This window comes from Electrona antarctica (genome assembly GCF_951216825.1).
Source record: "Electrona antarctica genome assembly, chromosome: 24".
Classification (NCBI taxonomy): Eukaryota; Metazoa; Chordata; class Actinopteri; order Myctophiformes; family Myctophidae; genus Electrona; species Electrona antarctica.
Window position 1 is genome coordinate 23,110,643 of NC_136803.1, and position 27,453 is coordinate 23,138,095.

At 44.2% G+C, this 27,453-nt stretch overlaps 1 protein-coding gene across 9 annotated transcripts in view; it reads right to left on the reverse strand.

Moving 5' to 3' along the window:
• zranb3 (zinc finger, RAN-binding domain containing 3) overlaps nucleotides 1-27,453 on the reverse strand; it is a 137,754-nt gene that overhangs the window by 103,821 nt on the left and 6,480 nt on the right. For all 9 annotated transcript variants that reach the window (XR_013789193.1, XR_013789194.1, XR_013789195.1 and 6 more), the window contains 6 exons: nucleotides 26,773-27,024; nucleotides 11,518-11,536; nucleotides 10,352-10,530; nucleotides 6,092-6,323; nucleotides 3,159-3,244; nucleotides 1,905-2,076 (listed from right to left, as the gene is read on the reverse strand). Coding sequence is in view for 6 of the 9 variants with exons in the window: in XM_079495718.1 (XP_079351844.1) it covers nucleotides 1,905-2,076; nucleotides 3,159-3,244; nucleotides 6,092-6,323; nucleotides 10,352-10,530; nucleotides 11,518-11,536; nucleotides 26,773-27,024 (940 nt within the window). In the remaining 3 variants the exon portion in view is untranslated. The remainder of the gene's footprint in view (nucleotides 1-1,904; nucleotides 2,077-3,158; nucleotides 3,245-6,091; nucleotides 6,324-10,351; nucleotides 10,531-11,517; nucleotides 11,537-26,772; nucleotides 27,025-27,453) is intronic.

Below are 27,453 nucleotides of genomic sequence, written 5' to 3' on the forward strand. Positions count from 1 at the left end.
ATCTACAAGCTCATAGCGCGCCACCGAGTGGCGCGCTACGAGCTTGTAGGTCTGCTATTTTTGAAAAATCGAAGAACGACTGACATAGAAACATAGCTTTTTCAGAAAACTGTCAGGATTTAGAAGACATTTTTAGAATCTGATCTCAGGTCAGAATGGGTTAAGCATCAAAAGTTTGAATGTCTTTAGGAGTGTATAGCGGGGACAAACTACTACAGGAATTCCTCGCTCGAATCATGTAAATCTGAGCACGGTGGCCTATTTGGTGGCAGCTACAATTATGCATTCAAAAAAAGAAGCTCCAATTAAAAGTGCTCCCATAAATTTAAAGGAGAACAGGGAAGTGGGGGGGGGGGAGGGTCGCGTCCTGCATCATCATTTTTCTTGGCTGGCTCTTATCGTCTCGTTCCTGGGGTGGTAACTTTCTGCTTAATTAGTTTTGAGAATGACAGAATAACTCCCCTGCTTTTAACTAATGCACCCATCCTTACATAGCCTAGATTCACCATTACACAAGACAGTCACAATGACCCGGGTCAAGGGGAGTGTACGGGTATATTGAGCACTCTCAGACTGAAATGCACGCGCGCGCGCACACACACACACGCACAGCGAGAGTAGACAGTGCAGTCAGTGCTTTGAGTGGGAGGCGCACACTCACTCAACACGGGTACGAGCGCTACTGACACCCCGGTAGTCAGTATGGGAAGGAAGGTAGAGTTCAGACACGTGCAGATGCCATCAGAATGACTCTGTGCACAACGATATCTCTCCAGGATGCACACGCAGGTTAGACACACCAACGGGCCGACATACGGAAAAACAACGGTCGGACATGAGGTCGAACATGCGCTGCCCCCGTGCTTGCGGTTATAGGCTTAGGGTTTGAGGTAGGTTGTCGCGGTCTAATGACAGTCGGACCAATAGTATGTCTAAAGTTTGAGGGGTAACCAACCAGGGGTTCAGGAGCTACCAGTAGCTCGCACGAGCCATTCAAGTAGATCCCGGGTGTCAGACTGACAGGCAGCCAGCCATCACTACCAATACACAGAATGTGGATTTTGAATAGCTCGCAGTGATGGCCCCAGACATGTGTATCGAGTCATCAACTGCAGAGTTTGTTTGTTCTCTTGTTTGACCGCTATCCGTTGTGAACTTGTGATGCACAACTAAAAACCCACAGAGCTAAACAGCCTCTCACTCACTACTATACTTACACAGGCAAGCAGTCGGACTATGGAAAAATACATTTGTCTTAATATTTTGGCATTGATTATCAGTATTTATTCTTATTTAAACTATAGTGTTTGTGTGCACATGCATTGAGCCAGTCAAAAAGTGTTTTTTTAAACATAGCCTATTTTAGTGGTAGATCATGGCTTACAATTGGGAATAAAATGGGCTCTTGGGCTTGAAAAGGTTGGTTACCACTAAACTAAAGCCTGTACCCACCTCTCCTTGGACTGTCCTGTGAGTGGAGTGGACTTGTTTGATAATGAAAGTGCATCATTATGCATGGTGACAAATTTGCTTTATGGAAGGCGTGGAAAAGAAGACACGCCAAAAACACCCACCTGTTGGACAGAAAGTGTTGTTCCGGTGCCAGAGAAAAGGGACAAATAAAAGAATAAATAAGCGTGGGTGCGTCCGTGTGCACATCGTTAGATAAAAAACCCGCAATATTACGTTCTGGCACAGGTGGGGTGTGATGCTAAAAACGTAACCAAACGCTTCTGGCACAGAATGTGGAACACGAGCCAAAAACACCATTCTGCAGTCAGTCGTAAAACTAGAGACACAGACAGATAGACCACAAAAGAGAAAGACAATTCTTGTCTTATCCTACAATTTGACCTGCATGCACAGACCAAGATCAGAGAGGTGGTTATTTAAGTGCTCTATACCTTGCCAGCTTCCTTGGGCAGGTCAAAGGGGATACGCTGGCGGACTTTGGGGGGCAGCTGGGTGAGGACCTCTGCCTTGAGTCGACGGATCATGATCTCGCTCAGGCGCTGGTGCAGTTCGTCCAGGTTGGATGCCCCCTTGGAGTCCCACTGCCTCCGTGACCCAAAGTACCTATAGTGGAGAGGAATGAAAACTTGACTGACTGCCTAGATTTCCGCTTTTAACCCATTTTGACCTGAGATCAGATTCTAAAAATGTCTTCTACATCCTGACAGTTTTCTGAAAAAGCTATGTTTCTATGTCAGTTGTTCTTCGATTTAAAAAAAATAGCAGACCTACAAGTTCATAGCGCACCACTGAGTGGCGCGATATGAACTTGTAGATCTGCTATTTGTCAATAGCTAAAGAATAACATAATGCTAACACTAAAAGGGGTTCCCGCCCAGAATGGGTTAAAATGATGGCGAGCACACCACTTGATTGCAGGCTTGATTATTAATATTTATTTTATTGTATTTTTAACACACTATAGATGCATGATTGATTACATACTGTAATCATAACGTAATTGCTGGCGTTTTCACACTTGCACAAACGCTGGGGAAGGCGCAAAAGGTCCCTGACGTTTGTGTGTCAACCGTCAAGTGAACCTTAAAAAGTGAACCAAGACTGCAATCAAGTGAGTGCTCGCCATTATCTATTTTGTTATCTGTTTTTTTTATTTATTCATTCCAATCAATGACCTTCTGCTGACAGCCTAGCTGTTAAACCCCTATAATTATCCTGGCATTCTGAAGGGAACAGAGCAGCTGAGCTCCTCTCTGTGGAGAGGAGTCCCCACCATTATTGTGTTAGATGATGCGAGCCTCATTCCATTTGTATGTGTGTGACTATACACACACACAACTGTGGGGGGGTGGGGGGTGGTTCGATTGACTCGAACTCAAGTGTTTGAGTTTCAAGGAAACCATTGGATCGTGTTCATTTCAGCACAGTTCGAAAATCATGTAATGTATTGTCCATAACAATATTCACGATCTATCGAAACGGAACGTTCCACGTTGTTCATTAAAAGATCACAAAACGTCACATTGCGTTGACAACTTGACATTGCTATTCATATAGGGATGCCAGCTAGTTTTTAAAATAAGTGTTTTGAAACCTTCCCCAGCCCTTTCCTTCACAGAGGTAAGTGGCCATATCACGTGAATTCAACAATGTAAAAAAAAAAAAAAAAAACCCTCTAGGCTCACTTGAAACGGGCGTCGCAGAATTTCTTGGAGAAGTCAGTCCACGATCCAAACCTCCCGGGATACAGAGCGTCAATCTGCATGAAGAGCTGTTGGAGCAGGCAGAACGATGAACCGTGACAGAGAAGACACTTCACGCCTACCGAGCGACCGCATGCAGCCATGCATGGGATAGATCCATATAGTAGGGCGGGTTGGGGAGGGTGTTAGTAGGAAGAGTGCAGCTTAAAATATTTAGCGTTTCATTTACTGTTCGGCCAATAAGGATCCACATTTACAGTCTCAATTATTAAATGACACTTTTGACAGTTTATATTCGGAAATTGAAAGAGACTTGTTGTGAGCTTGTAGATCGGCTGTGGCTGTGTGTGTTTGTATCTGTGTGTAAAAATGTATTCACATGAGATAAAGCTCCAGGCTAGTGTATGTTGTGCATGAGTGCTTTTACTGTGTGTGTGTGTGTGTGTGTGTGTGTGTGTGTGTGTGTGCGTGTGCGTGTGTGCGTGCGGGGCGCCTATCTGTGTTCCACGTCCAAGCCAATGAACAATATTTGTGGCATAATGACAGCTAATGCTGTGTGAGTGAGTAGCCATGGTGGGCGTGTTATTCCTAGTGCTGCACTTACTCACTCACTCACTCGGATAAAACCTTGGATAACACTGCGTTCACTGCTCGGACATGGGAGTTTATAGGGGCCGTTGATACGACTAGACCTGTACGTGCCCGTCGGCCACCGGCCTACTTGAGAGCGATGCAACTTGGGAACCTAATAATACCCGTTGTCAACTTGTCATAGCACCCGTTTTAACTGTCTGTCTGTGTCCCACATGGAGATCTCTGTATCTGCCCCCGTGTCTGAAGAGTGCAAACTGACTGTGAAAAGTAGGAATGGTTAAGTAATCAATTTGCAGGTGTGGGGTTGCCATGGCAATCAATTGGCTGAGGCAGAGGCTGGAAATTGCACAGGTGAGGGGACTTTGGCTCATTAGACCCACTGGCAGAGCCTGAGCAGAGCCTTGTGTAGTGGTTCTGGACAACCGTGGGTCCGACTGACCCCGACACCGGGCACTGCACTCCCTGTGGGGGGTGTGGAACGCGTGTGTCGAATGTGAAGTCGGTGGGTCAAACGGTTCTCGAGTCACGTGCATTACAACTGTACACACACGCACGCACACAGACACACACACAGAGACGTGGCGCATTTATCCCATTTTGGGCGAGAACCCCTTTTGGTGTTAGCATTATGTTATGCTTTAGCTATTGAAAAATAGCAGATCTACAAGCTCATAGCGCGCCACCGAGTGGCGCGCTACGAGCTTGTAGGTCTGCTATTTTTGAAAAATCGAAGAACGACGAAACGAAAACATAGCTTTTTCAGAAAACTGTCAGGATGTAGAAGACATTTTTAGAATCTGATCTCAGGTCAAAATGGGTTATAGTAGGATGTGTGTGGGTAAGGAATGAGGAATGGGGAGGGGGGGGGGTTGCGTGCTGCTGTGCTTACTCTGCAACATATCCACAGTGCACAGTGACTAATGCCTGGAGTGAGGGGATTGGCTCAGAGTTACAGGGACGCACGGGTCTCTCAGCGCTTTATGCACCGGATGCTAAAATGTAAAAAAAAAAAAAAAAAAAAAGATTATGTTGACGATACGAGAAGAGAGTGTGTGTCTATATCTGTGTGTGCATGTGATGGAGGGTGACACACACACACACACACACACACACACACACACACACACACACACACACACACACACACACGCGCGAACGAACAAACGAACAAGATGCAATTTGTTCACCCCGTGCTTCAATTAAATTGAATCTGCCTCTTCCTGGGACCAATCACGGTCCATAGATTATCAGGTGTAGATAATGGCCACGTTTCCCCTGACAACAGTGTGGATGTTCGGTCACAGGATATAACACACACACACACACACATCTTGTACAGAGCAGGCAGGACAGGTGCTTCCGTTGGTTCACCCATTCAGGACGGGATCCCCTTTTTGGGTTTTAAGCATCATGTTATACTTTAGCTATTGAAAAATAGCAGATCTACAAGCTCATTCTACAAGCTCGTTCATGCAAATTGAACCTGCAGTGCTTATTTGACAGCTCTGATTTATGTCAATCTATCGCAGTATACTCTGAAACTGAAAAAAATAAATAATAATAATGTTTGTTTGTCACGTGGCTACTAAAAACATCGTATCGAACCATTTTGTACAGTGTTTTCAAGGTGTGGCTCCTCAGAGGTAAACTGTCTAGACCGGTGGGTCTCAAATGAGGGTACGTGTACCCCTAGGCCGTAGGGTACATGAGAGAAAGCGGGCAATGGGAAAACTGGACACAGTTTAAAATTTCTTTTAGGGTTTTTTAACCCATTTTGAGCGGGAACCCCTTTTGGTGGTTACATACATTATGTTATAATTTAGCTATTGAAAAATAGCAGATCTACAAGCTATGAACTTGTAGGTCTGCTATTTTTGAAAAATCGTTAAAATGTGCCTCAAATCTTTCCGAAAATTGTCATGATTTAGAAAAAAAATATTTGTTTTCGCCGTCAGGCCTGAATGGGTTAAGGATCATCATATACCAGTGATGGGTCAAGTTTAGTCCATTGACTGACTGACTGACTGACTGACTCCCAGTGAAAAGTACTGCTCAAGAAATGGGACTGGTTATTTGAGACCAAGTGGTGTCCCGATCAGGACTACAGAAGGTGGTACTTACCTATACACTTCATAGACCTTGTTATAAGTTGTTCTTCGATTTTTCAAAAATAGCAGACCTACAAGCTCATAGCGCGCCACTCGGTGGCGCGCTATGAGCTTGTAGATCTGCTATTTTTCAATAGCTAAAGCACAACATAATGCTAACACCAAAATGGGTTAATGGGGTAAATCGATCAAAAGTTCTAGTCGGTTACTTACCTCTTCGGGACGGCCCAGGGCCGGGGTGCCGGTGAGGAGGATGACCCTCCTGGCACTCTGCAGGAGGGGGACCAGGATCTTGGTGCGCGCGGCGGTCCTGGTCTTGAGGTAGTGCGACTCGTCCACCACCACCATGCCGAAGCGCTGCCTGGTCAGAGCCTCCACCAGGGCGCGGGCGTCCGAGGTGAGCAGGCCGTAGCCCAGCACCGTCACCTTACTGCTGCTGATGCCTCTGAAACACACAGCATGCGTGCCGTGCACACACATTTGGGATTGATTGATTGATTGATTAGCTTATTAGGCCCCATTTACACTGGCAGCCAAATTTAGCCTGAATCAGATCTGTGCCACATCAAGATTGAAATCTGATTGGTTTAAATGGTCACATGACTCATTTAAACAAATCAGATTCCAATCTGGATGTGGCACAGATCTGATTCAGGCTGGATTTGGCTGCCAGTGTAAATAGGGCCTTAGACAGAAAATGTTAAAACAGCAACGGAGAACGAGTCAAACAAACAAACTTATATCTTGCGCCACCCCTTACCCGTACACTTATTTGCCATTTTTGACAATTTTGAAAAACGTGTCGACGTAGATTGGCTAGTTGAACTACTTAAAAATGTTTTTCAAGATAGTAAAATACCGCAAAATAGTTTATGGATAAAGGGTAAGGAGCGCCAAAGATAGGGCCAATAGTCTAAAAGGGATAGCACCAAGAAAAGTCCTTGCGGTAAAAAAATGTGTCCGGCCACAAATGTGCTTGCGCGTATGTGTTAAGAGTTAGTGTTACCATTCCAGTCTTGTTCCAAACTAGGTACATTTTGAAATTCCTTGCGCAATAATGCCAGTGAAGCAAAATGTCAATAAAATGGAACATATATTTATGGCTGCATATGTCTGAACTGTCTGTTTCTCTGTCTGCACTCACGGGCGAGCGCACACACACACACGCACACGCACACACGCACAGAAAGATACTATACCATAATATACTCCTGCAACTTTTGTCCAACCCTGTACGTGTTTAGAACTGAGATCCATTTGGAGTCATCAGCATTGCTGCTGCTCCTGGCATGATTTATGAACTATGGTTAATGCCACTATGCTTTCAGACCTCATTTGGAAGACGGTGTGTAACCTTTCCTTCGGGGAAAGGCAAAATTGCCTTGTGATTTGAAAATTGCAGCAGTCAATACAGCAATTTCTGTTTATTTTCCACCCCCCTCGATTAACCCATTTTGAGTGGGAACCCCTTTTGGTGTTTCAAGCATTCTGTTATACTTTAGCTATTGAAAAATAGCAGATCTACAAGCTCATAGCGCGCCACCGAGTGGCGCGCTATGAACTTGTAGATCTGCTATTTTTTTTTAAATCGTTAAAATGTGCCTCAAATCTTTCAGAAAATTGTCATGATTTAGATTTTTTTTTTGAGTGGTGCAACCACTCCAAGGAACAGCAATGTCCGTGTCCGTGTGACACCTATGTGACTCGTGTTAACCTATGTTTGTGTGTGACTCATGTGTGACTCATGAGTACCAGTAGGGGCGCTGTCGTGCCAGAAACAGAGAGAGAGAGAGATAGTGCTGCACTGTTGCCTGCTAATGAGAGCAAGAGAGAGAGAGGGGGGGGGGGGGGGGGGGGGGGGTGTAAGGGGGGGAGTTGCACCACTCAGTTCACACGGGTGTGATTTTTCTTTTGACGTCAGGCCTGAATGGGTTAATTGTGCAGCCCGCGACTAAAACAGGCACGGGGGCGGCTAAATAAATGAACGCGCACGCACACACACATACACATACGGTACAGCGTGCATGACAGAGGGGACAGCCGTGTAGACATAACATTTCAATGGGGCTGTCGGAAAAATCAAGTGCCTCGACAGCATCTGACAGGCGCCTTTCACCAACGCAAATCTGAAAATGAGCTCAGCAGACGCCGTTCTACCCTCCAGCACAAAGACGGCATCATTCAAAAACGCAAAGAAAAACGGAGTTCTTCCCCTCGTCGTCTGCCTGCTTGCTCAGTCATTAGCACTTCCCCTTCAAGGACGGTTTCACAACCCCTTTGCACCTCATCTGCCATGAGAGGAGGGGAGGGGAGGCTTTTCTTCTTCAAATGAGCCACGGAAATCTTTGTGTTATAAAGACAATTATAAAACACAAGCTGCAATCTGTAACTCCTGCACTGCATGAGAAACCACTTTTCTACAGCTCTGTCACAAGGCTCACACGTACTCCGGTTTTAGGTGATAAGCTATCACCTTTTTGGGTGGTGAGTTATCACCTAAAAAGGTGATAATGATTCGAGGCCATCGTACTCGCAGTGATGTCAAATCTTAGCTTCTGGGGGGCTCCCTCGAACGACATATTTTCAGATGGGGGTCGGCGGCAAATTACATATATTTTTGGGGGTCCTTAACATGAAAATGTTTGAGAATCACTGACATAGAAACAAGGGTTTTTCATAAAACTGTCAGGATTTAGAAGACATAGTATAGCATCGTCCTCAGGTCTAAACGGGTTAACATAACATTGCAGCTTTAACTTCCTTTAACCCATTCTGACCTGAGATCAGATTCTAAAAATGTCTTCTACATCCTGACAGTTTTCTGAAAAAGCTATGTTTCTATGTCAGTCGTTCTTCGATTTTTCAAAAATAGCAGACCTACAAGCTCGTAGCGTGCCACTCGGTGGCGCGCTATGAGCTTGTAGATCTGCTATTTTTCAATAGCTAAAGCATAACATAATGCTAACACCAAAAGGGGTTCCCGCCCAAAATGGGTTAAGCACAACACGCCAGCCCTTTTATGCCAATTTATGCCAACAAGCCAGACAGAGACATGAGAAGCCCCAGTCAACACACTCTTGTGAAAATGAGGCTGTCATGTCCGCCCGCACAGCAATTATGATTTCAGTCCATGCATGCACTCTACTATCTGGTCTGAGCATTTGGATTCCTTTGTGGTCGTTTTGGCAGTATAGCATAGCCTTGTTGATTTGCCTGTCTGTCAACACTGTCATCCTCCAGCTCACCCTTTGCAAATTGAACCTGCTGCACTTATTTGACAGCTCTGATTTATGTCAATCTATCGCAGCATACTCTGAAACTGAAAAAAAAAAATAATAATAATAATAATGTTTGTTTGTCACGTGTCTACTAAAAAACATCCTATCGAACCATTTTGTACAGTGTTTTCAAGGTGTGTCTCCTCAGGGGTAAACTGTCTAGACGGGTGGGTCTAAAATGGGGGTACGTGTACCCCTAGGGGTACGCAGAGGTACTGCCGGCGGGACGTGAGAGAAAGTGGGCAATGGAAAAACTGGACACGGTTTAAAGAAAATGTGCTCAGGATGGTCAGGATTTCAGGTCTTTCACACCTTTTCTTATTTACATTTCCCTCTCCTTTCCAATGGGCTATATGCACACAATTTACAATGTAGGCATTTAGCAGACGCTCTTAATCCAGAGCAATTTACAATAACTCTTCCTACTTCCAGGACGCTTCCCTACTTCCAAGTTCCTTCACCGCACTGAAACTGACACTGTACACTCTCAAGAGTTACACACCCGTACTCAGTGTTTCCAGTGAGCCAACACGCACAATAGCAGCACCATGACTCTATTTGAGCAGAATGGAACATAAGTACAGAACCTTCATTAGTATCATTGGTAACACCTGTGAAGGAAGTAGGTAAGGGGCCCAACTAAGTTCTTTCCAATATGGCTGCTGTGGAGTGAGTGTGGAAATATAGTGGCCCTCTGGAGTGAGTGTGGAAATATAGTGGCCCTCTGGAGTGAGTGTGGAAATATAGTGGCCCTCTGGAGTGAGTGTGGAAATATAGTGGCCCTCTGGAGTGAGTGTGGAAATATAGTGGCCCTCCGGAGTGAGTGTGGAAATAGAGTGGCCCTCTGGAGTGAGTGTGGAAATATAGTGGCCCTCTGGAGTGAGTGTGGAAATAGAGTGGCCCTCTGGAGTGAGTGTGGAAATATAGTGGCCCTCTGGAGTGAGTGTGGAAATATAGTGGCCCTCTGGAGTGAGTGTGGAAATATAGTGGCCCTCTGGAGTGAGTGTGGAAATATAGTGGCCCTCTGGAGTGAGTGTGGAAATATAGTGGCCCTCTGGAGTGAGTGTGGAAATATAGTGTCCCTCTCCATCATCAAAGTTGCCCACCCCTGACCTAGATAGATAGATAGATAGATAGATAGATAGATAGATAGATAGATAGATAGATAGATAGATAGATGAAGTGCGGTACATACGTGGTGTGACTCTTGCTCTCCACCAGGTTGATGTCTCCGGGCGTGAGCTCGGGGATCCACCTCTCCAGCTCCTCGATCCAGGGGTACTTGAGGGACGACGGCACCACGACGAGCAGCGGCCACTCCTGCCGGTAGGCGTAGGCCACCGCCATGGCCTGCAACGTCTTCCCAAGACCCATCTGGACGGAGAAAATGAAAAACGCTCTCCGTGAGAACAGTGTGGGGGAGGGGACACGCATACACACACACACACACACACACACACACACAACAACAACAACAAGAACTAACAAGTCAATCGCACGGAGGCTCTGCGGTAAATTGCACATGACGGGTGAGCCGACGTGAGGCCCAAGAGTAATAACCCGTTTGGACCTGAGAGCAGATTCTATTAAAGACAGAAGGAAAAGCAGGAAGGTGTGCTTCCTCTGGAAAGTGCCCTTGGTTGAGGCAGTGGGTGCTCAGCTTTGGAAAATAACTTAACTCATAAACCAACTAAGAAAGAAAAAGCGGCTCTCCAAAATAAAAGATGCAATTAAGACATCATGTTTATTTGAGAACGCTGACGCGTTTCAGGCAAACAGCCTTCTTCAGAGCAGATTAAAAAGTGATACTAGTGGGGATGTAGGTGCCTCTTTTAAATGTCTTCTAATTCATGACAGTTTTCTCAAAAAACCTATGTTTCTATGTCAGTGGTTCTCAAACAATTCCATGTCAAAGGCCCCAATAATTGTATGTAACTGCCCGCCGACCCCCATCTGGAAATATGTTGTTCCAGGGACCCCCCCAGAAGCAAAGATATGAGTTAAAAAACGTTTGCCGTGAAAGAATATATATTCAAAGAAATAGCAGATCTACAAGCTCATAGCACGGCAATGAGCTTGTATATGTGCTATTTTTCACCGCTAAAGTTTTAAATAATGGTTAAAGTGGTTGAAAGCTAAGGTGACACAGATGTGTTCCAGGTCTCAATGGGATAAGGTCTCAGAATGACTCTGTTGTCAAAACTGATTAGGCATGTGGGAATGCTGTGTGAGGCTGACAAACTCATTCAGAATGCAATGCGGCTCTCTGTCCCAGGCTCTTTGTTTGGGGTTTTTTTGTAGTCGAGGAAGAGGATAAGATTTCCTGTTACGTCGCCTGGCTGGTGTCGAGTGTGTGCTCACCTCATCTGCAATCATACATCTGGAAGACACAGAGAACAAACAAAAGAAAGTTTGTGAGATGGATGGACCGGAGTTGACGTCATTGTTCTGAAAAAGGTTTGTCTTGACGTGCGATACAATTAAAGGACCACTTCACCACTTTTCAACTTCTCTTCCTGTAATTGGTCCTCACTAATGTTCATGATAAAATACCACAATTCTTTCCTACTCAGTCTGTGTCTCATAGGAAGGCTGTGGGCAGTTCAGAAACCCGTCCACCAGTGACATCATCGATGGTGAATCCAAGCTAATAGAAACGGCAGGCTTTCTTTTCCTGAAAAAAGATTTTAAACAAATGTTGTTTAAAAAAAAATCTGCCTAATGATGATGTCACTGGTGGACGGGTGTCCGAACTGCCCAAAGCCCTCCTATGAGACACAGACTGAGTAGGAAAAAATGGTGGTGTTTTATCATGAACATTAGTGAGGACCAATTATATGAAGAGATGTTGAAAAGTGGTGAAGTGGTCCTTTAAGTACTGTACTTAAGTACAATTTTTAGGAATGAAGAAGATCCCAGTGATGGAAACGTTGAATCAATAAACCAGTGGAGCCGAGTTATTCCTTACCAGTGTTGCGGACTCTATTTCTTTCTCTTGTACTAACATTAGTCCAGCACCTGGGCTAGAGTGGATGTGCATGCTCTATTACCTTTGTTAATCTGAATAAAATTAACATATAACTCCTTGGCAAATGCCCCCTGTTCTCACCGACAATGTTCTGTTTATGACAATGCACTGAATTGCCAGTGGCAGGACATGTAAAGTTCTCAAATAGCACATCTGGAATGCTAGTTATTTCAGAACCACGGACAGATACATTTAAGCTACGGTATTTACAAAGGGCCACAACGCGCTGTCGCTAGTACTGAATGGATCAGGACCATGGACAGATACCTTGAGACTAATATGCCATGCACGCAGCGCTGTCCACAGCACTAAATGGAGGAGAGAGAGAGAGACAGAGAAACACATCACTGAATGGAGGAGAGAGAGAGAGACAGAGAAACACATCACTTCGGTTCAGCCTTGCTTGCCTTTTGTGGGTTGCAAATAGAACATAAGAAGTGCCAAAGTCCTGATGTCACTCCCACTACCCATGGCTTACGGCAGGGGTTCTCAACATGTGGGTCGCGACCCCTCGGTGGGTCGCCAAATTATTTTGAGGGGTCCACAAATTATTACAAAAATAATAATAATAATAATAATAATTAATCATTTTCTTTTATGAATGGCTGGAAAATGGAAAAGAAAAGTTTACATAGTACATGCATAAACTTTCCTTAATGATTATGTCTGGTTTCAGTATTAATTTATGATTTGTATTGGGGGTAGGGAGGGGCAGACCCAGGGGGGTCGCGAGACATGGCCAAAGTCTTTCCGGGGGTCAGCCAAAAACGTTGAGAATCCCTGGCTTACGGCATTATTATTTTTGTAATGGAATTCCCATATGCAAAACTTTGATTGCGTCATAATGTATAAGAAATGTGCTCCACACTACTTAAACAAACCACACCGGAGATTTTGTCAGGTATGTGGCTCTGTGTCGTTTATGATATTGAGTTACATTTGATAGCGCCTGTGTTTGGAGAAAATGTATTTATTTTCGTCAGTTGATATCAATATATATGGGTAAAAATTGCAGGGCTGATTTCTGATTTGTTTATTTTTGGAACATTTTGTCCAGGCTAGACACAATTGGTGATGTCATCACTACATCACCATTTTTTGGGGCTGCTCAGAAGGTGTTGCTGGTATGTTTCTAGTACACATTAGTGTGTCTAACCTGTTACTAGTTACTACCTATGTTACTATGTTACTAGTACACATTCGGTAGCCATTCTTTGAACAGCCGTTCCTCTGACCTTGGACGAGCTCTAGTGTCCTCATTATATAGTATGAAAATCCACACCCATGTGAAGTGACTGAGGGGCGCTCTTATCATGACGTAAAATAGACACTAAGCCGATTTGCTCAGACACTATGACGTGAAATTCATTCATTGTCAACGGGAATTTAATGTTTATGTAAGACAATAATAGTCGATTTGCTCAGACACTATGACGAGAAGTTCTCCATTCATCGTCAATAGGAATTTAATGTTTGTGTAAGACGAAAATCTACACTAACAGCTGAATATAGGAGGGGGCCAGTGCCCCTCAATGATAATAGAATTGAACATACAGCTTGTCTAAAAAGAGAAAAAGTCTTCTATAAAAAGTGGGAAAAGTGGGATCTCTTCTCTCAGCCTAGTGATAATGCAATAGGATTTCAATGAATATATCTTGTAATATGAAAAATGCAGCTTTGTCTTTTGTTTTTTGTTTTTGTCTTCCTCTTTTTGTTCTTTTTTTTCGTCTTGTCTTTTGGTTTTTGTTTTGTTGTCTGTCTTTTCATCAATAAAAATTAAGTGAAAAAAAAAAAAAGAGGAAAAAGTCCCCATCAACCATTTTGAAACGACATTATGAGATCACAACGTTTTGTTTGATGTTCTTTCTTTTTCTCCGCCCCGCCTGACTTCTTTCACATGTACACAGCTGCAGACAGCCACGTCGTTAGGGAGCTGCCCAGTTCATACAGCACTATGTTATGCTTTAGCTATTGAAAAATAGCAGATCTACAAGCTCATAGCGCGCCACCGAGTGGCGCGCTACGAGCTTGTAGGTCTGCTATTTTTGAAAAATCGAAGAACCACTGCCTGACTTCTTCACATGTACACAGCTGCAGACAGCCACGTCGTTAGGGAGCCGCCCAGTTCATACAGCACTGTCTGTCTTCAGTCGGCCTACTGGAGCAACCGTCACCCAGTCCCTCCCGTCACCCTCCACTGAAGCATACTCCCACTGGAGCCCCACCTGTGCACCCTGGATTTCCATCCCGCCTGGGGATTTTGACACCGAACGTCTTGTCAATGTGTCACAAAACCCCTGCTCGGCTAACTTTGCAAGGCTAGCGGCAGGCCGAGCCGCTCTAGAGAGCCCTCTCTAATAATTCCTGCTGCTCACAGGGGGGTTTGGGAGGTGGAAACCCCATGTGACCTGACCTTCCCTATCGGTCAAAAACACTAGACGGACTGATAGAGCGGTTCCCGAATCAGCCCAACGCAGACTCTCATTTTTCTTCCTACTACTTGCCGCGCCCTCCTCCTCCTCCTCCCCCCCCCCCCCCCCCCCTCCTCCTCCTCCGACCCTCCTCCCCCCCCCCCCCCCCCCCTCCCTCCCATCTCCGCCCCATTTCTCTCTTTCAGCTGAAGAGCATGATTAATGTGCACACCGACACCAGTGGTTTTTCTAATTGCCAGCACACCGGTTCAGTCAGCGCAATGCATACACATGCGCGCGAGTGCGCGTGTAGCAAAGGTGCACACCATTAACGCACGCACGCACTCACACACCTATTCACACAAAAGCAGGTTTGGGTGCAGACACACCTACACACATGGGACATATGCATATACTGTACACTGTATGTCCTATATACTGTATGTATATATATATAATATATATACACACACACACAAATATATACAGTAATGTGTGTGCACGCACGCACATACACGCACCCGCAAACATAAGGACAAGCTTTTACAAAAGTGCACACAGATGTGGTGACACACACACAACAAACACTTTGCAGGCATGTGTGTACACGCGACAGACACACACGCACACACTCAAGAAAGAAAGAAAGACAGAAAGAGAGAGAGGGAGGGAGGGAGGGAGGGAGGGAGGGAGGGAGGCGGCTGGGGCAGGTGCTTGCCATTTCTCGAGGCATTAATCATTGTGCTTTAAATAACCCGAGTGTCGCATTGACGGCTGGAGACTGGGGAGGATGCTGCAGCGCTGTTGCCTGACAACGGCACGGACCGCGGGCTTCACATCGCTCTAATGTTATCTCTGAAGCCCACCAGCCCCGAGGTGTCAGGAAATGGGCTCCCCTAGGACCCTATACCCCCCCGGGCCGGCCATGACGGTTTGATCGTTTTGACCTCTATGCGATGATCGTTTTTTTGGTTTTTGTTTTTTCTGTACGCTTGCCGACTAATGATTCCTTCATGCATTAGCAGTGCTGGAAAAAGTACTCATTAAGTAATAATTGAGTACTACTCAATTATTTTACTTAAGTAAAAGTATCAATACTGCAACGGGGCTGTTTTTTTCTTTATTCTTTTTTTCTGCTGATGTAAACCATGCACTTGAATCTGTTCTGTGAAGATGTTCAAATAAACTAAACTAAACTAATATAGAAGTACTCTGTTACAAGTAAAAGTCCCGGGATTCAAAATTAACTTTAGTACAAAAGTAAATTAACTTTACAAAAAGTACCAAAAGTTAAAAGTACTAATTATGCAGAATGTCTCATTCCAAGTTATCAAAATGTATACAAATCTTTTGAAAATAGCAGATCTACAAGCTCACAATGCTTTGTGAGCTTGTAGATCAGCTATTTTCAAATGGACGAAAGTGGTTACTGTATGTTTTGTAAAAAAAATTATAAAAATCTACAAAGTAACTAAAGTTTTCAAATAACTAAAAGTACAATATTTGCCTCTGAGCTGTAGTGGAGAGAAGTAAAAGTACAGAAAATTGTAAATACTCCAGTAAAGTAAAAAGAAATACCTCAAAACTGTCCTTAAATACAGTACTTAACCCATTTTGGGAGGGAACCCCTTTTGGTGTTTTAAACATTATGTTATAATTTAGCTATTGAAAAATAGCAGATCTACAAGCTCGTAGCGCGCCACCGAGTGGCGCGCTACGAGCTTGTAGGTCTGCTATTTTTGGAAAATCGTTAAAATGTGCCTCAAATCTTTCCAAAAATTGTCATGATTTAGAAACCTATTTTTTTAAATTTCAACGTCAGGCCTGAATGGGTTAAGCAATATCTCATGCCAGGCTATAGTTATTGTGAATGTGATCACATCTAAGGGTCGTGACAACCCCCTTAGGTGCAGATACCATGACAATATGCCACGGCTGGTGTAAGTTATTGCTTTTAGAAAATGGTTTCCAAACCTGGCATCGTGAAAATTATATAGACACATTCCAATTAAACCCGTTTTTTAATAACTATTTCATTACAAGAGTACAGTTTCTACAAGAAGGCAGTCCGCGGCAGCCTGCACAAACAAGGCAGTTGCTATGCAACGTTTACATTTAGATGTTTTTCTTCAATCTCATTGCTTTCATCTTTCTGAACCTTTCGCCTATCGTCCTTTTTAACACCTTAATAAATATATCTCTACTGTCGCGAAGAAACCTCATAACTCATATAACATTTTTCAGGAAATATAGAAAACCTTATATTTTGAAAACGAAGCAATACTGCCTCATCAAAGTTGGTGTTGTGACTTCATACATTTGAGAGGGGGAGAGATGGTGGAGTTAGTTGCTTTGGCAGACAGTTTGAGGGTCCACTGGAGTTAAAGGGCCACTTCACCCCTTTTGCAACCAGATCTTATTTTAATGATGTCTGGGAGACAAAAAATGTAAAAAGAACCACCGCTCATCCGCTGAAAAAACTTAAAGGAGCATTCAGTGATTTGGGTGATTTGGAAAAAAAACCCGGTCCACCCGGTAACAAGATGTGCACATGCACACGCTCTACAGTGGGGGAAGTACAACAGACCAACAGCACGTGCACCAATGCCCGCCCCACTCGATCATGATTGGAGGAAGGCCCCTCTCATCCTGATTGGATGAAGGCTTTGTCACCCAAAGCCCAAACCAAAACTAGGGTTTTTTGACCCCAGGGGCTCACTGGGGACAGGGAGGAACTCCTTATATGGTCAGCACACTTTATAGTAGGGAGGATTATCCAAAAAATAAGAAAAAATAAGTGATATTTTAATTAAGTGAAATCACTGAATATACCTTTAAGTGAGGTGCTGGAGCCACAAAGGGACCATGAGAAAAATAAAGGGAAGCTCCGCACACTCAGATCTGCGCACAATCAATGTATTTATTTAGCAAGCTTTCGGTCTACTGACCTTCTTGAGGTATCTGAATGATGTCTGGGAGACAAGAAACACTTTCCTGGGGTTTTTATGTGGGTAATATGTGTTCTTAGATATTTTAGTATTTTATTTTTTTAATTCTTTATTTACCCAGGGAAGTAGCTGACACACACACACACACACACACACACACACACACACACACACACACACACACACACACACACACACACACACACACACACACACACACACACACACACACACACACACACACACACACACACACACACACACACACACACACACACACACACACACGGTGTTGGGTGAGTGATGACAATCACTTCCCCACCCAGATTTTTCCTGCCCGTCCGGGGAATCGAACCGGCAACCTTTCGGCAACAAGGGCGGTCTCACTGCTGGATTACTACAATGACCATAATGCACTCACCCCACCTTGTGGATAGGGGGAGGGCTGTCTTACTGAGACAACATGTAGTCCAGGAAGGAAGTCAGACCAGTGTCCATGACATCACAGACACTTTGAAATACTAAAATATCTAAAAACACAAATTACCCACATAAAAACCCCAGGAAAGTGTTTCTTGTCTCCCAACCCATGGTTGCAAAAGAGGTGAAAAGGCCCTTTAAGAGGTTTTGTCCAATTGGTTCAATATTTTGGAAACAACACACAGACGTAAAAAGGGTGTTCAATAGCACTGATTTATGCAAATAAATCAAAAACCACAAAAATGAAGTTAGGAGGTTTCCTCTCGACAGCAACGATATACTTTGTTGTATGTGAAATAGCAAAAATAATCTACAAGATCACAACTTTTGAGCGTGTTTTGAGCTAGTTTCACAGAATGTTCCCAGAATAAGGACGCTAGGGTACAGGATCTTTTCCTGGTAACGTGCATTGGTTTCACTTTGATCTACAGTTTTTGTAGCCATGTTTTTTTTCTTAGCCGCAAAGTGATAAAGAACTGTACAAAGTCATTAGACTTCATAGCCATCAGCCATGGTATTATTAGATTACTTTATAGCTACAGTATGTGCTCAGCATCGCCAATGCCTAATGTTATTTTTTATCTTGGTTCATAATTCAGTCTACTTATTGTGACTGTAGGTCACAGTTTACTATGAAAACCTCACGCTAAAACCTGTCAATCAGTCCGTCAGTCACGCCTCGTGACACGCTCCATATATGGCCAATACAGAATTAATTCCATATGTTGATCTGACCTCATCTGACCTCATCAAACTCTGTACACTCAAGACACCGATCCCGCTGCCACTCTTAGATCTCCATACTGTACAGTATATGGATGGCCAATACAGAATTAATTCTATATGTTGATCTGACCTCATCAAACACTGGCCCTGCTGCCACTCTTAACTCTCCATATATGGAGCTGAAATGTTCTGACATTCCATATGTTGATCCGACCTCCTCAAACCCTGTACACTCAAGACACGCTCCACGCGACTCCGCGAGTCACACTTGCAAATGAACCAAGTTGGTACAACACATGCATCTCCATACGATCGCACCACCCGCCATCTTGGTACGCCACAAGACCGGTGCACAAGACCCTCCTTCATGAGGTGTTGTACCCCGTTCACTTGCATTGGCCTCGATTTCCCAGAAGCCCTAGCAGCCCAGCGCATGGGTTGATTTCCGCTTTCGTCATCATAACATGAAGGTCTCTTCACCAGCTCCGCGGCAAAGACGGAGTTTCTTTTTAATTATTAAAATACGGCGATTTAAACACATGAAACAAATGTCGGGTATATCGTATTAAGCAGGGCCTATAGTTTAAAGCCCTCAAAGTGTTAATAGTTTAACTCCTGCTTCTCAACTGTGCCGGATTAAGACGCTCTGTTGTCTCAGCTCGATGTCGCCCTTTAGGGCGAGTTCGCTTCTTGCCCTCAGGGCGTCTCACTGGTAATATATTATGGTGTATTTAAAAATCACACTCATGTGAAGTGAGTGGCGCTCTTATTAGCATACATCACCACACTCCATGCTCAGCCAATCTAATCATCACATTCCATGGTACAAACACACAAAGCGGTGCATAGGAGGGGCTAGCGGCCCCATTGTACTCCATTGTATTCTCACTTCATACTCAAAAATACTTACATGCACGCGACTTGTGTATGACTACTTGCGTCATTGCGTGCGTGCGTGCGTGCGTGCGTGTGTGTGTGTGCGTGCGTGCGTGCGTGCGCGTGTGACCCGACTTGTGGACCAGATCTGTCTCTGCAATTTTGCCATTATTTGAAAGAATACAACCCCACCACCACCATGCCACTTATTGATCTGCTTCCGTTCACGGATCAGTGGAGCAGAAGTCATTGAATGAGAGAGCCAACCGTCACTCGCAATAATATATATATATTTTTTCTGGGACAGATCAGGCGCATGCTGATTCTAGGTTACTTCATGTCGCTGTCTAGCATTCAGGCCAAACACCAGAGAAAACTAATTTAACCCATTTTGGGCGGGAACCCCTTTTGGTGTTTTAAGCATTATGTTATGCTTTAGCTATTGGAAAATAGCAGATCTACAAGCTTGTAGCGCGGCACCGAGTGAGGCGCTACAAGCTTGTAGGTCTGCTATTTTGAAAAATCGGGAATTGATATATTCTTTCAGAGCGAACGTTTTTAACTCATATCTTTGCTTCTGAGGGGTTCCTGGAATAACATATTTTTGAGTGGTACAACCACTCCAAGGACACAGCAATGTCCGTGTTAACCTATGTGACTCCGTGTTAACCTATGTGACTATGTGACTATGAGTATCAGTAGGGGCAAAAGTGGCGCTGTTGTGCCAGAAACAGAGAGAGAGATAGTGCTGCACTGTTGCCTGCATGCTAATGAGAGACAGAGAGAGAGAGAGAGACTTTTTTAAATTTCGATGTCAGGCCTAAAGGGGTTAACGGGCGGATGCTGAGAGTCTTGTTGAGTGGATGCACACGTCCTACTTGGGGATGGATGGGTGTTAATACTATTGATACGGCTTATTGATACTCACACTTAACGATATTCTTATTGAAAAAAGACGTTGGGCTCTATTTTCGTCCATGCTAAACCCCTTGGGCAGTATTATGCGTGTTATACATACAGTACATGTTAGAGTGTTATACATACAGTATTATACATTTGGCTATTCTGAGTGGCCAAACAGCATTGACCACGCCTCCAGGTCTTAAGTTAAGTAATAAGACCTGGTACTTAAGATACGCATAATACTGCCCCTTATCTCTAAACTTCGTTTTTGTTTTGTACTACACTATTTGGCAGTGGGCCTTGTTGCATCCTTACAAGTAAATAGACGTACAAGATGTAACAAGATGAGATACCAAAAAACTATAGTTCTTCAGGTTAGCAAACGTTAATAAAATATTAGATTTTTTTGTAGAGAGAACCACAGTAAAACATGTGCTTACAATATAGTAGCCAAATTGATGCCGGATTTTATGTTTGTTTTTAATGTTTTTCCTGTGAAATAATACATGCTGTCTCCGAGTAGCGTGTCAGTCAATCGACAGTCATCAAGACTAATTCAATTTAGGCATTTAATTTCATACAGTGGACAGTGACACACTTTATGATCGCCAGATCTCAAAGCAACATTGAACGGATGGGAAACACCTTAGGCTTAGGTGGTATGGCTAACTGGCAACGGATCGGAAAGACCTTGGGTGATATGGCTAACTGGCAACGACATAAGAAAGACCTTAGGTGGTATGGCTAACTGGCAACGACATAAGAAAGACCTTGGGTGGTATGGCTAACTGGCAACGACATAAGAAAGACCTTAGGTGGTATGGCTAACTGGCAACGACATAAGAAAGACCTTGGGTGGTATGGCTAACTGGCAACGACATAAGAAAGACCTTGGGTGGTATGGCTAACTGGCAACGACATAAGAAAGACCTTGGGTGGTATGGCTAACTGGCAACGACATAAGAAAGACCTTAGGTGGTATGGCTAACTGGCAACGACATAAGAAAGACCTTGGGTGGTATGGCTAACTGGCAACGACATAAGAAAGACCTTGGGTGGTATGGCTAACTGGCAACGACATAAGAAAGACCTTAGGTGGTATGGCTAACTGGCAACAACATAAGAAAGACCTTAGGTGGTATGGCTAACTGGCAACGACATAAGAAAGACCTTAGGTGGTATGGCTAACTGGCAACGGATCGGAAAGACCTTGGGTGATATGGCTAACTGGCAACGACATAAGAAAGACCTTAGGTGGTATGGCTAACTGGCAACGACATAAGAAAGACCTTGGGTGGTATGGCTAACTGGCAACGACATAAGAAAGACCTTAGGTGGTATGGCTAACTGGCAACGACATAAGAAAGACCTTGGGTGGTATGGCTAACTGGCAACGACATAAGAAAGACCTTGGGTGGTATGGCTAACTGGCAACGACATAAGAAAGACCTTGGGTGGTATGGCTAACTGGCAACGACATAAGAAAGACCTTAGGTGGTATGGCTAACTGGCAACGACATAAGAAAGACCTTGGGTGGTATGGCTAACTGGCAACGACATAAGAAAGACCTTGGGTGGTATGGCTAACTGGCAACGACATAAGAAAGACCTTAGGTGGTATGGCTAACTGGCAACAACATAAGAAAGACCTTAGGTGGTATGGCTAACTGGCAACGACATAAGAAAGACCTTAGGTGGTATGGCTAACTGGCAACGACATAAGAAAGACCTTAGGTGGTATGGCTAACTGGCAACGACATAAGAAAGACCTTAGGTGGTATGGCTAACTGGCAACGACATAAGAAAGACCTTAGGTGGTATGGCTAACTGGCAACGACATAAGAAAGACCTTAGGTGGTATGGCTAACTGGCAACGACATAAGAAAGACCTTAGGTGGTATGGCTAACTGGCAACGACATAAGAAAGACCTTAGGTGGTATGGCTAACTGGCAACGACATAAGAAAGACCTTGGGTGGTATGGCTAACTGGCAACGACATAAGAAAGACCTTAGGTGGTATGGCTAACTGGCAACGACATAAGAAAGACCTTAGGTGGTATGGCTAACTGGCAACGACATAAGAAAGACCTTAGGTGGTATGGCTAACTGGCAACGACATAAGAAAGACCTTAGGTGGTATGGCTAACTGGCAACGACATAAGAAAGACCTTAGGTGGTATGGCTAACTGGCAACGACATAAGAAAGACCTTAGGTGGTATGGCTAACTGGCAACGACATAAGAAAGACCGTAGGTGGTATGGCTAACTGGCAACGACATAAGAAAGACCTTGGGTGGTATGGCTAACTGGCAACGACATAAGAAAGACCTTGGGTGGTATGGCTAACTGGCAACGACATAAGAAAGACCTTGGGTGGTATGGCTAACTGGCAACGACATAAGAAAGACCTTAGGTGGTATGGCTAACTGGCAACGACATAAGAAAGACCTTAGGTGGTATGGCTAACTGGCAACGACATAAGAAAGACCTTAGGTGGTATGGCTAACTGGCAACGGATCGGAAAGACCTTGGGTGGTATGGCTAACTGGCAACGACATAAGAAAGACCTTAGGTGGTATGGCTAACTGGCAACGACATAAGAAAGACCTTAGGTGGTATGGCTAACTGGCAACGACATAAGAAAGACCTTAGGTGGTATGGCTAACTGGCAACGACATAAGAAAGACCTTGGGTGGTATGGCTAACTGGCAACGACATAAGAAAGACCTTAGGTGGTATGGCTAACTGGCAACGACATAAGAAAGACCTTAGGTGGTATGGCTAACTGGCAACGACATAAGAAAGACCTTAGGTGGTATGGCTAACTGGCAACGACATAAGAAAGACCTTGGGTGGTATGGCTAACTGGCAACGACATAAGAAAGACCTTAGGTGGTATGGCTAACTGGCAACGACATAAGAAAGACCTTAGGTGGTATGGCTAACTGGCAACGACATAAGAAAGACCTAAGGTGGTATGGCTAACTGGCAACGGATCGGAAAGACCTTGGGTGGTATGGCTAACTGGCAACGACATAAGAAAGACCTTAGGTGGTATGGCTAACTGGCAACGACATAAGAAAGACCTAAGGTGGTATGGCTAACTGGCAACGACATAAGAAAGACCTTAGGTGGTATGGCTAACTGGCAACGACATAAGAAAGACCTTAGGTGGTATGGCTAACTGGCAACGACATAAGAAAGACCTTAGGTGGTATGGCTAACTGGCAACGACATAAGAAAGACCTTAGGTGGTATGGCTAACTGGCAACGACATAAGAAAGACCTTGGGTGGTATGGCTAACTGGCAACGACATAAGAAAGACCTTAGGTGGTATGGCTAACTGGCAACGACATAAGAAAGACCTTAGGTGGTATGGCTAACTGGCAACGACATAAGAAAGACCTTAGGTGGTATGGCTAACTGGCAACGACATAAGAAAGACCTTAGGTGGTATGGCTAACTGGCAACGACATAAGAAAGACCTTAGGTGGTATGGCTAACTGGCAACGACATAAGAAAGACCTTAGGTGGTATGGCTAACTGGCAACGACATAAGAAAGACCTTGGGTGGTATGGCTAACTGGCAACGACATAAGAAAGACCTTGGGTGGTATGGCTAACTGGCAACGACATAAGAAAGACCTTGGGTGGTATGGCTAACTGGCAACGACATAAGAAAGACCTTAGGTGGTATGGCTAACTGGCAACGACATAAGAAAGACCTTAGGTGGTATGGCTAACTGGCAACGACATAAGAAAGACCTTAGGTGGTATGGCTAACTGGCAACGACATAAGAAAGACCTTAGGTGGTATGGCTAACTGGCAACAACATAAGAAAGACCTTAGGTGGTATGGCTAACTGGCAACGACATAAGAAAGACCTTGGGTGGTATGGCTAACTGGCAACGACATAAGAAAGACCTTAGGTGGTATGGCTAACTGGCAACGACATAAGAAAGACCTTAGGTGGTATGGCTAACTGGCAACGACATAAGTCAAAATGGTGTTTGTATTTAGTCTCCCAGCTGGGGAGTCTCACCAAGACACAGGATCTGACACGAAATTAAATGTATCCCCTGAGCAAAAGCAGGTCAGCTCTATTAGCTCAATGTTAATAAAAAAAAACAATTGCAGCACTTGTGCAGGAAACTGGGTTCAAATCCGGGGTAGAAGAGGAACATTACATAGTGTTGCTTTAAGGATGAAAATACCATTATATTCTTTTAACAGACAGCCTGCACTTTAACCTCGTGGCCGCAGGGTCCAGTCCCATGTCCATCGTTTTCCCCATGCAAAGTTTAAAAGCCTGTGGAGTGTGGAACCCAAACATATAAGACCAGTGTGTCGTCGTGACACTGTCCAAGTACTTACGGAGCTCAGCGCACTTATAACACCACTGCTGTGCATGCCCCCTGGGAGAGCCTGCACCGAAGTGTCGCGACGGCTCTTACTGTCACATCGATACCTTCATCCAATTGAGCAGGCTGGCCACACACACACACACACACACACACACACACACACACACACAGTACAGCGAGAGCCAATTGACTTCTTGACCCGCCCACGTAACGGAGCACTACCTCCCGGTGTTTGTGGATCAATATGGGCGCTCCATCACAGACGCCGCCACTCAGATTGCCTCCACCGGGCCCGCGCGACCTTCCCGAGGACCAGCGGCTTACATCGATTGGTCGGAGGCGTGGAAATTAACAAGTCTGGCCCCTCCCTGCTGCTATAGCACTCTCGGACGACTTAACCCATTTTGGGCGGGAACCCCTTTTGGTGTTAGCATTGGTGTTATGCTTTAGCTATTGAAAAATAGCAGATCTACAAGCTCATAGCGCGCCACCGAGTGGCGCGCTACGAGCTTGTAGGTCTGATATTTTTGAAAAATCAAAGAACGACTGACATAGAAACATAGCTTTTTCAGGAAACTGTCAGGATGTAGAAGACATTTTTAGAATCTGATCTCAGGTCAAAATGGGTTAAGACACCGCTTAAAGGCTACTGAGAAAGTTCAAAACGAGCTGTTAATTGTTTTACGATATGGAATTTAGTTGACCTTCTAATTTGTGGATGCATCCGTGACTGGACGTTTTTATTTGACAGACGGAAGCTTTTTGGAGGCTCAGGGACCCACTGCGCTGCGACTAGAGCAGATTTGTAGGACCTATTTCAGTGTTTGCAAAGTGGAAAAAGGAAAGATCTCCCGCACACTGTCTTCAAATCCAGTGAAATAGTTTATTAAGGAACAGCAACGTTTTGGCTTATTCGACCTTCATCAGGCTATCTTTCTGCTGGTTAAAGATAGCCTGATGAAGGTCATATAGGCCGAAACGTTGCTGTTCCCTTAATAAAGTACTTCACTGCATTTGAAGTGCGCGGGAGTCCCTTCTTTTTCAGTATGTCAGGCACTTGGCTGTCCTTCTCCTATGCCCCTGTCGCCTGTAGGTTTGCAAAAGCCTTGCTTTTTAATGTTTGCAAAGTAGGGATGATAACTTAATCGTTAATCGCCGTTTAGAAATTAGTCGGTTAAACTTCACAATTAATAACTAATCGAATTAATCGAAACATCTCTGCTTTTGCATGTGATGTGAGACAAGACAGTGCACTTTTCATTTGATTCTATTTCTCATACAAAGATGCCATTGCCGGGCCCTGTATCACAAATGGTCAATTGTATTATTTCTGTATATCACCAAAGTGTAGATTTTTATGTTAGACATTGAGGGAATTTAAGATTCTCGCTAACCGGTTAATCAATCGATATGTTTATCAAAACATACGGTATCAATTAACTATTAATGCATTAGTCGATAATTCCCATCCCTATTGCAAAGTAACATTATTAAGGATGTTGAAAAATAAATCAAATAGACAAAAATAAACCTTTAGATTAACCCATTTTTGGGAGGGAACCCCTTTTGGTGTTTTAAACATTATGTTGTAATCTAGCTATTGAAAAATAGCAGATCTACAAGCTCATAGCGCGCCACCGAGTGGCGCGCTATGAACTTGTAGGTCTGCTATTTTTGAAAAAAAACGTTAAAATGTGCCTCAAATCTTTCCGAAAATTGTCATGTTTAGAAAACTTTTTTTTTTAAATTTCGACGTCAGGTCTGAATGGGTTAACCATCACGTTGCCGATTCATAAATAATCAGTACAATGAGAGATCTCTTGGCCAAAATAAAGTAAGTGCATACTGGGGGTGACAGTGTTTCAACGGGAGCTTACCTTCCGTTCCTCGATAAGGCAAATTCGACGCCTTCCTTCTGGAAAGGCATCAGGCGCTGCAGCAACTTAGGGGGGAGGGCTGTCAACGGCGGAGGAGCGCTCTTCAGTGGACGGGGAGACAACTTTGGAGGAGACGACAACCATTGTGTTTTGCAGGGGGAGCTCTGTGGGCTTTTGGAACTCCTCTTTTCTAGTTTCTTTTCCACCTCTCTTTTCTTGAAGCGCTTGCCCTGAAACATTGCAAGAAGTGTTCTGGGTTTTTTGAGATGGGAGATGCGGGGAGGGGGTGGGGGGAGAGAGAGAGAGAGAGATGATTATAAATGACATAATTTAACCCAATTTGACCTGTCTTCTACATTCTGACAGTTTTCTGAAAAAGCTATGTTTCTATGTCAGTCGTTCTTCGATTTTTCAAAAATAGCAGACCTACAAGCTCGTAGCGCGCCACTCGGTGGCGCGCTATGAGCTTGTAGATCTGCTATTTTTCCAATAGCTAAAGCATAACATAATGCTAACACCAAAAGGGGTTCCCGCCCAAAATGGGTTAAAGCAGTGCATTGTAATGTAAGTTCATTATTTGTCGACATTAATCACTACCGGATGCGGTAGCTAATGAATAACAGTGTCACCTTGCATACTGAATTCCGTGAACTTAAAGTCATTTGACTCCGTACCTGCTGT